A 10,262-nucleotide genomic window follows, 5' to 3' on the forward strand; every position below is an offset into this window, starting at 1 on the left:
TTACATTAATTATTTATATTTTGTCTTTAGATTACTGGCTAAAGTGCTAAGATCACATTAATTATTTGCTGAAATCATTGAAATTTCTTCTTACACTTACATTTTAAAATAAAAGTTTTTTTTTTCTTTTATAGCATACTTTCCCCTTTGGAATCAGAAGTTTCTACACAATAAATCATGTTTTAAAGTAATAGAGAAGAACCAGCTTAGTTATCCCTGCCTGTTCTCTTCCCTCATATCTATTCTTAACCTTCCAAGAGTATGACATGTATTTTCTTTCGGAAGTTTTGTAGTTGTTCTTGTCATTACAGAAAAATTTATTTAGGATATCATGCCAGGATCACTGATTTCAATGTTACTCTTGAAAGTTTTACCTCATTGAAATCTGTTCTACAATATGTCTTGAGTGTATTGAGATCAAGAGTAGCTGCTAAGACAGCACAAAGACATCTGAAATTGGTGGTGGTGTTCTTATGAATCCCATGTAGGTAAGAAGTCCACTTTAAATATCAAGATTATTTGTAAGATCAAATATTGTGGTGTGAGTTTTGTACCAGTATGGGCTGTAGTTTGTGGTTTACCATGTGTGCCATACCGGATTTCAACCTCCACTGTCGTTTACTCATCTCTTGCAACAGGGTAGAATGTGTACAAACTGAGGGGCTTTCCATTTTCCCTTCTCCCAACTTCTGGGTTCTTCTCCCCACTCTCTCTTTTGAGAAGTAGAAATGAACTCTCTCCAGACTTGATTCTGCCTTCCAAACAATCTTCCCCAGAACCTCCACAAACACAGGAGACCTGACCATTTCTATGGCGGTCATTTCTTCTCATTTTCAGTTCAAGATCACTTTTGTTACTTATGTGATTATATTGTTGCTCAAATTGCAGCTTAATGGAAACATATTGTCAGGATAGTAGTTTGTAGAAAAGATGATTTAAATATGAATCTTATGAGTGAATTATTTCCACTTCATTTTATCCTGCATAATGTATTTTACTTTGATTATGTCATCCATAATTGTGGAAGTTTTATACAGGCAATCTCATAATTGATGTATCTTAAACTCAAAAAGCTGTTTCTTTATACCAGAAATGTGTTCACCATGATTTTAGGCAAAAGTAAAGGTAACTGTGTGTTTAATCAAATGAATTTTAATTTATTTAAAGCATTGTTTGTCTTTGGTATTACTGAACCCAGCCAGTTTCCCATAAACGTTTTCCACTAAATTAGTCTTTTCAGCTGTGCAAAAAATTAGTCCTTCAAAAGAGAAGTTTGTGGGGGGCTGGACTGATGGTGAATCATTAGTTAAGACTGGAATCTAGTGCAGATAAGAGGACATGGTCTTGGTTCCTAACATCCACATGGCAATTCCAATCCCAGGAAAACCAATGGCCACTTTTACCTACAATTTCACAATGTATGTGGTGCTTACCCATACATATAGTATACAGATATTCATGAAGTACACTAGGCATGCCTGTAATGTACCAGGTATTCATTGTTGCAAAAGGCATACACGTAGTGCACTAAGCATGCAAGTAGAGCACAGGCATGCATGCAATGCTATGTACAATATGCTTGCCCATGTTATACATCATGCATGATATGTACCAGCATGTATGTTAATGCTCTATACAGGTATGTAGTTCATGGTTGTGAGTATATAGTCCAGAGGCATGCAAGTACACAAAATACTTGCATATGTAAATTACAGAAAAAAACTAAAAATAACAAAACAACATAAATTAACATAAAATATTTTTTTTCTTTTTTGTTTTAACGTAAATTAACTCATTTATTAGAGGCAGGGGTTTCCAAGCAATAGCATTTCTACTGGTCTTTCAGTTCCTTCAGTCCTCTGATGGCAGACTTCACTGTGACTGCAGAAATAGTGTTGTGAGTCTAGGCCCCACCTGCCACTATATTCATGCAGGAACCACAGTGCCAGATGCCAACTGCTCATCTCTTCATCGTGGTCTTGCCACAGAAGGAGCAAGTGTACTTGGCGTGCTGGCTGATTTCAATTTTCTTCACCATTTTCCGGAGGGAGGCACCATAGTGGGTCCCGTATTTCCCGATGATCCCGACCATCTTGGCGCGTTTAGCCATGTAGCTGGAACCTAAGCCCAAGCCCGGAGAGCACATTTTTCTTTTTTCTTTTAATTTCTTTCTATTTATTTATTTAATTATTTATTTTGAGAAATGGGACAGGGTTTTTCTTTGGCTTTGGAGGCTGTCCTGGAACTAGCTCTTGTTCATGACGTTGGTCTCAAGCTCATTTAATCTGCCTGCCTCTGCCTCCCAAGTGCAGGGATTACAAGCATGCACCACCGCTGCCTAGCCAACGTTTGTGGATTTTCTGATTTGAGTATCTTACAAAGTATGCACCCTACTACTTTTAGTTAGATATAAATGACCCAAAATAAAGCAATACATTTTAAAACCTTAAATATGTTTTATACTTGAAAGAAAGACAGGCTATTGTCTAATGATGAATTTCAGGATTTTCTTTTGTCCACTGACTAGTTTTAAGGTTCAAAACCAATGGGTGTGTGTGTGTGTGTGTGTGAGAGAGAGAGAGAGAGAGAGAGAGAGAGAGAGAGAGAGAGAGGGAGAGAGAGAGACAGATATACAGAGAGAGAGCATGCACAAGCAGACACAGGCACACCCAATTTTGTGCTAAATGTATGATGATTAGTTAACAGCTGTAAGATAATTTTTCTACAGTAGGTTATTTAGAGAGCTCAGGGTCTCAGGCTGACACAGTGAGTAATTCCCCTATATCCTGGAAGTTCTACTGACTGGTTTCTTATATAATTTCTGGTTCTCTTATTTTGACTTTCTAGTTATTGATTTGTTTGTTTCTTAGAGACAGGGTTTTTGTGTGTGTAGCTTTGATTGTCCAGGCACTTGCTGTGTTGACCATGCTTGCCTTGAATTTGGAGCCATTCCTGTTTCTGCCCATGGAGTGCTGGAATTAAGGGCATGAATCTCTACATCTTTTGTTTTATTCTTAATGTGTGAAATGTTGATTGTTTTCTGTGGGTTGGGTTGAGAGAGCTGACACCATGTAACTGTCCTAAGGCACCTCTTTCTGAGGTAGGGAGTTGAAGTTTCTCCAGACTGGTGTTCATGTTCTTGGTCTTGCGTACTGATAGGAATGGAGGTTGAGACCTAACTAATGAATTTCCTATCAGGGGGTTGAATCAGTGATTTTTCTCTATTCAGTTGGATTTTGCATAGGTGTCAAGGGACAGCATAAGAACTCATTCTCTTGCACAGAGCTGTGATAGTGACTAGAATGGTTCCCTAGTGTCATTGGGAAAAGTCAGTGGTCAGGAGGTGTTTCTGCTCCAGACAGGAAGCTAAGCTTTGTGTTGAACACACGGTTTCCCCCTGTTCTGTTTCTACATTTTTACAACATGTATTTCTACCTCATCATTCCCATTTTATTCTTGATTGAGCAGATTTAAAAGAACTTATGACTGGTAATTATTTACAATAAAGTTTTATATTGAAACTTTTGTAATCTTGACATCATTAAATCTCTGTTTCAACCCGTTTTGCTTCTTTCTCTTCCTGGACCACTATTTTACTGTCTGTTAGCTATTTCTATTCCCAAAATGCTATTAATTTTACCATGCATAGAAGCATGCATACTTGTTCTATATCTGACCTAAAATTTACAATTCAAGAAATCGAACTCATGATTTAAAGGCTAATTCTGGCCTGAAGTAATCACATACTAAATTTCAGTCCCTTTCTCTGTGAATCCTAGAGACCAAGTTTTATGCTATGTCATCATTTGCTCTTAGCATCAAGACAAGAGCCTGAAAACACATTTAGTTTCCCTTACACTTTGGGTAATTGAAGTAATAATGGGAAGGGTGAAAGCTCAAGGAATTGAATTGTGCATTTTTTTTGACCAATACAAATGTATAATCATAGGTTACATGAGTAACATTCTCTGCTTTATCTGCCTTTAAAAACAAAACATAAAAGCAATATATAATCCTTAGAAAGTTAGACAATGGTAGATACAATGGAAAGCATCTGTTCAGAAGCGATGTTAACAACTCTTCAGAGGATGCTGCCATGTGGCTTTTGTCCTTCAACTGCCTTTTTAAATATAGATTCTTATATTGACAGCATATTATATATTTATATATATCCATGAACATATTTTTAAATTTTTTTTTTCATTTCACATAGAAACAACATATTCTTCTCACTCTCCTTCTGCACAATGACGCACTTCCACCAATAAGGCCATACCTCCTAATAGTGCCACTCCCTTTGGGAGCCATTTTTTCCCAAACCACCACAGTTGGCATCTCACACAGATTGTGAGACACATTTCCTCCATCTCTTTTTGTAGGCAGGACTACTTGTAAGGTTAAGCTTTTGTTGCTGAGTTGGTCTCTCAGTCCCTCAATTTGAAGCCTCACCTGATTATAGCAAATGGCCGGTACAGGATCTGGATCCCTTAACTGTGGTCAGACTTGTAGTTTCCTGGGAGTTTCTATTGCACTAGATTTCTTGTTCATCCCTGACATTTCCACACACAATCTTCAAATTGCTTAGGGTCCAGCTGGAAAGGTCAGCAGCACATGACAAAAGAATATCTGTTCTGTCTCCCTCTGCTTTGAGAATCCTAATGAGGAACACTATTGTATTTGTGTCAATTTATTCTCTTCCCTGGCATGGGGAGTGGAACATGTCAGTGCCATTTGGATCTGAAAATGGTCTAGGAATAAAATAAAACTCATCAAGTTTTCCTGGTTTAATTTTCCTGTCTAGATAGGCCAGTATCCTCTACTTTGGAATCCAGGAAGAGTGCCAGCAAACATAACCCTGGGGTAAGTATTGGACATTGAAATCTACCCGTGGATCCACAAGGAGTTTCTTGATTTGATTAGAACAAGACAGAGCTCTTCTACTGTATGATATCTCCATATTTATGAAATATACCTGAACTTAGCATTAACCCTTTCATTGTTGGCTTATAACCTGGGAAATTGTACAGATCACAGGCCAGGTATTGATGGTCCATGTAATCCTAGCATTTAGGCAGAAGGATGGCAATTTGAAAGCTAGTTTGTTTTGTATAAGCAGATCTTGTCTCAAAAAATTACACAGGCTGGAGAAATGGCTTAGAGGTTAAGAGGCTTGCCAACTCTCGTAGAGGACCTGGGTTTGTTTCCAAGCACCTGAGTGATGGCTCCCAATACTTAACTCCTGTTTCAAGAGATCTGAAGCCCAAGTCTATCCTTCCAGAACACTAGATGTGTGTAGTATGCAGACATACATGATGGCAATATACCAATTCATGTGTAATTTAAAAGAACACTAAAATAAGGTACCTAATACTTTAAAAAGTTCAACGTTTAGATGAATTTCAAGATTTATTTGCATGCTGTACACTATTTCAGATATTTCTTCCTTGATACCTTATTTGAATCTTAAAGTTTATTTTTGTTTTCAAATATAGCATTAATTTTGGCCATTTTTAAAAATCAACATCTTTACCATTTTCCTTTTATCTTTTATTTGTATGTCCCCCCCCCCCCCCTGGAGATACCGTTTTCCAGAATCTATGGAGCATGTCCTCGAACTCAGAACTCACACTTTTCACCAGATTGGCCTCGAACTGGCAGAGATCCACCTACCTTTGCTTTCTGAGTTCTGTTATTTAAAACCTGTGCTACCACCCCATGATACATTTCTATTTTTAGAGAGTCTGTTTTGATATGCTTGAACTGTACTTGCATTTTAGGATGAGTGTTACTACCTATCATGCTTAAAGATTTCTCCTGAGTTATTTAAAATACTTAGGATAACAAATAAGGGGCTCCTACCCTTCTGTGGAAAACTGCCTGTTCTCATGCTTTCTGGAGTTCCATGTACTGCTTTCTTTTACGCCTTTCACATCCAGTAAAGGATCTGTGAATCAAACAATTTCACTGACTGTTGATTGCCACTCTGTTACAGAAATCAACTTTTCCCAATTCTGGCTATGCTGGATGCAAAGCTTCTGGACAAGACTTGAATGTTCCACTGGTTCCTGAGGTCAGACCCCCCAGAGGCCCTGCCTTCCCAGGGGATCCAGGTTGCCATGTTCTGCCTCCAGGAAACATCTATGGAGATGCTCCACAGTATGATCCACCAAGGGACTTCCCAGGCCCACCATTCCCTCCTATGCCAGGTAGGCTTTTTTAAAGGACCATGTATGTGCATCAGTGTTTATCAGTGCTTCCTTTCAAGTTCGCTTCCTGTTAGTGTAAGAAACACTGGCTGGAACTAACCTGAGGAGGAAAGGGTTTATATGGCTCACAGGTCACTATTCAGCAAGAAAGGAAGTCAATCCACCCTAGGTAATTAGAATTTAATATGTCCAGTGTTAGATCAGATAATCAATAAATTCACAAGCACATTTTCCTTGTTTTATTCCTCTAGGCAGGGTTTCTCTATAGCTTTGGAGACTTTCCCGAAAATCATTGTGCATACTAGACTAGCCTTGAAATCACAAATATCCACCTGTCTCTGCTTCCCAAATGCTGGGTTTACAGTCTTGAGGCACAAATGTCCTGCTACAAGCAGTTTCACCTTAAAATATTTGTATTTTATTTGACAGAAATGTTTTGAGGCCATTATAGTAATTAATTATAGTTGTTTTTCTTAAGATATCTGACTAAAATATTTTAAATCATTTCTCCTGTGTAGTAGTTCCTACAGGATCATATTTAAAATCTGAGACCATAGCTATTAGTTGAATTCATTGAAATATTTTCCTACCATTACATTTTAAAAGAAATGTAATGTACTGCTTTTACATCATACTTTCTCCTTTGGAATCATGAGTTTCTACACAGTTAATTATGTTTTTAAGTAATAGATAAGAACCAGCTTAGTTGTCCTAGGTATCTCTCTCTCTCTCTCTCTCTCTCTCTCTCTCTCTCTCTCTCTCTCTCTCTCTCTCTCTCTCTTTCTGTCCTCACCTCTGCTCTTAAACTTCTATTGGAATGGCATGAGTTTTGTTTGGGAAGTATTAAGTTAGTCCTTGGCATTAGAGGAAATGTTTCTATTAGGATATCAGTTCAGGATCACTGATATGCATGTTAAGTTTGAAAGTTTTACTCCATGGAAAAGCTGTTTTACAGAAAGTGTGGATTGCATTGAGATCTTTTTATCTGCCAAGTTAGGACAAACAAACCCGAAAGTGTTGTTGATGTTCTTATTATTCCTAAGTAGATAAGAAGTCCAATTTTGAAGGTCAAGTTTTATATGTGAGAACGAATATTGTGATGTGAGTGTTTGGATAACAGAGTAGGGGCTGGAGTTAGTGTTTCAATAAGTGTACAGTACAGGATTTCTTCTACCATTGTCTTTTACCCATCTCTTTGAGCAGGGAGAAATGTGTATGAACCAAAGTGCTTTCCACCTTATCTTCACCCAAGAGTTGGGTTCTTTCCCCCACTCCCATATCCTCCAGAAAACATCTATGGTGATCAATGTGGCTATTTTCCTACAAGAATCTTCCCTGGTCCACCATTTCCCCCAATGGCAGGTAAGCTTTTTTAATGGTTCTTGTGTATGTCAATGTTTATCTGTGTTTTCTTCAAGTTTGCTTCCAGTTACTGTGTTAAAACTATCCTTAACCAACTTGAGGTTGTAAGGGTTTATATGGTTCACAGGTTATATCCCAGCCACAAGGGAAGTCAAGGCTTCCCTTGACTTAGGGAATTTTGAATTTTGATTGTTTTTTGATAGGTCAGAAAAATCAGCAATTTTACCAGAGGGTTGGTTTTTTTGTTTGTTTGTTTGTTTTGTTTTCCTCAATTCAAGGATTTGCTATCACTTTGGAGCCTGTGTTGGTCTGCTTACCTTCCAAATTAGTACAAACACACCTGAAACTGATGGTGAAGTTATTATTTTTCCTAACTAGGTGAGAAGTATTTATTTGAGAGTTGAAATATGTTGGTGTTAGTGTGTGGATATCAGGATATGGGCCTGACTTAGTGGTTGAACAAGTGTGTAGTATGTGGTTTCAACTTGCATTGTCCTTTACCCATCTCTTCCAACAGGAAGAAATGCATACGAACCATGGGGATTTATACCTTACCTTCCTATAAGAGCTGGGTTCTTCCCCCCACCACCATATCCTCCAGAAAATCTCTATGGAGATCCAAGACATTGCATTCCACCATGGGATTTTGCTAACCCAACTTTTCATCCATTTCCAGGTAGGCTACATGAAAGTCCACGTATGACTCAATATTTATCAGCTTTTGTTCAAGTTTGGTTACTATTACTGTGAGAAACATAGGCCAGAACAATCTTCGGGAGAATAGTGTTTATATAGCTCACATGTTACAGTCTATAGTAGGTACTAAACTAGCTAACATTAAGAAAGAATAAAATTCAGAAATTTAAATTTTCATTGTGTATTTGTTGAGTTATTTATTAGGGAAATTTTTACGTAATAGTATATTCTATATGCTGAGGGCAAGGTTGGCACAGGTAGAAGGATGGAACTGGGTGGTGCATCCTGAGTTGTTTCCTTAGGCTGACAGGGCTGAATAGGTCAACATCACCCTGCAAAAGGATATCTGTGCTGTTTAAATTTCTCCTAGTCTGAGGCTGCTTTTGGCACCCTAATGAAGTATATTATTGTATTTAAGTCGCATTGTTCTCTGTACCTGCAAGGGGAGTGGGATATATCAGGGCCATTTGCATCTGTTAATGGTCTGGGAATAAAATTAGTACTCATGTAGCTTTTTTTTTGGGGGGGTGTAATTTTTGTCTAGATGGGCCAGTACCTTCCACTTTGGAATCCGGAAAGCATGCCACCAAACATGATACTGGGGTAAGTATTGGAAATTGAATTCTACCTGTGGATCTACAACTAGTTTCTTGGTTTTATTAGAACAAGGCTTGAGCTCTTCTACTTTGTTATATTAATAAAATGCACTTGCACTTAGATTAACACATTCTTTATTGATTTGTAACCTTCTGTGAAATAGTATGGAGCACAAGGCAGGTTTTGATGGCCCATGTAATCCTATCATTTTGGCAGGCTGAGGCCAGGCATGGTAATTTGAAAGCCAATGTGGACTATATGACTATATGAACTAGCATTTGCCTCAAAAAAATATAAGCTTTAGAAATGCATACACTTTAAGAACACTGGTGGCTCTCCTACATTACCTGGATTTGATTCCTAGCACCTGAGTGTGGGCTCACCACCCTTCTTAACTCCATTTTAAGACATCTGAAATTGTATTCTATCCTTCCAGAATATTGAATGTATAGAGTATGCAGATATGCATGCAGAAAAAAACACATTCCAGTAAGATGAAAAAGTATTAAAATAAACAAACAAAAGAAAGAAACCTGATATCTCCCACTTTATGAAGTACAACATTTAGATGAACTTCCAAGCTTTTTTTTATGTACTATACACTATTTCAGATATCTTAAAAAGTGTCGTTTTTTGATGTAGCTGAACTGTGTTTTTGTTTTAGGGTGAGCTAGGTAGATTGTTACTAATATGCTTGAAGATTTCTGTTTAATTAGTAAAATTAATTAGGATATCAAATAAGCTGATCCTACACACATGTGGGAAACTCAAACTGTTCACAGACTTGCTGGAATGTCATGGACTTCTTTTTCTTTGCCTGACACTCCCAGTAAAGGAGCTGTGTCAAGCCACTTCACTGACTACTGATGTGGATTATCATTCTGTTACAGAAGGAAACGTTGCCCACCACTAGACCTCCTGAAAACAATGCAGCTGGTCATGGCTTGACTCCTCCACCTGTTCCCAGTCTTAGAGGCCCTAGAGGCTCTAGAGGTCCTAGAGGCCCTGCCTCTCAATATGATCGAAGAGGCCGGATCCCACCACCTCCTCCTCCAGGAAACATCTGTAGAGGTCCTGGACAGTATGTCCCACAAAAGAAATTTGCAGGCCCACAGTTTCCTCCAATGTCAGGTAGGCTTATCTAAAAGTCTCTGTATGTGTCCATTTTTATCTATTCTCTCCTTCAAGTTTGATTCCTGTTACTGTGAGAAACACAGACCAGAACCAACTTAAGGAGGAAAACATTGCATGGGATCACGGGTTACATTTCAGCAGCAAAGGATTTCAAGGCTTCAACTTGATCCATCTTATGGAATGTTGAATTTGAACTGTGTTATGATAAGCCAGAAGATCAGTAAAATTACAAGCTGTTTTTTGTTTATTTGCTTGTTTTTGTTGTTG

At 38.0% G+C, this 10,262-nt stretch overlaps 1 protein-coding gene across 1 annotated transcript in view; it reads left to right on the top strand.

The window, feature by feature from the left end:
* The window catches only part of LOC127214547 (melanoma inhibitory activity protein 2-like), a gene marked incomplete at its 3' end in the record, with an annotated part of 82,654 nt that extends 72,662 nt beyond the window's left edge, over positions 1–9,992 (top strand). The window contains 2 exon segments of the mRNA XM_051174930.1: positions 8,809–8,867; positions 9,752–9,992. Coding sequence (XP_051030887.1) covers positions 8,809–8,867; positions 9,752–9,992 — 300 coding nt within the window.
* Between the last annotated feature and the right edge of the window lie 270 nt (positions 9,993–10,262).

This window comes from Phodopus roborovskii, unplaced genomic scaffold (genome assembly GCF_943737965.1).
Source record: "Phodopus roborovskii unplaced genomic scaffold, PHOROB, whole genome shotgun sequence".
Taxonomy (NCBI): domain Eukaryota; kingdom Metazoa; phylum Chordata; class Mammalia; order Rodentia; family Cricetidae; genus Phodopus; species Phodopus roborovskii.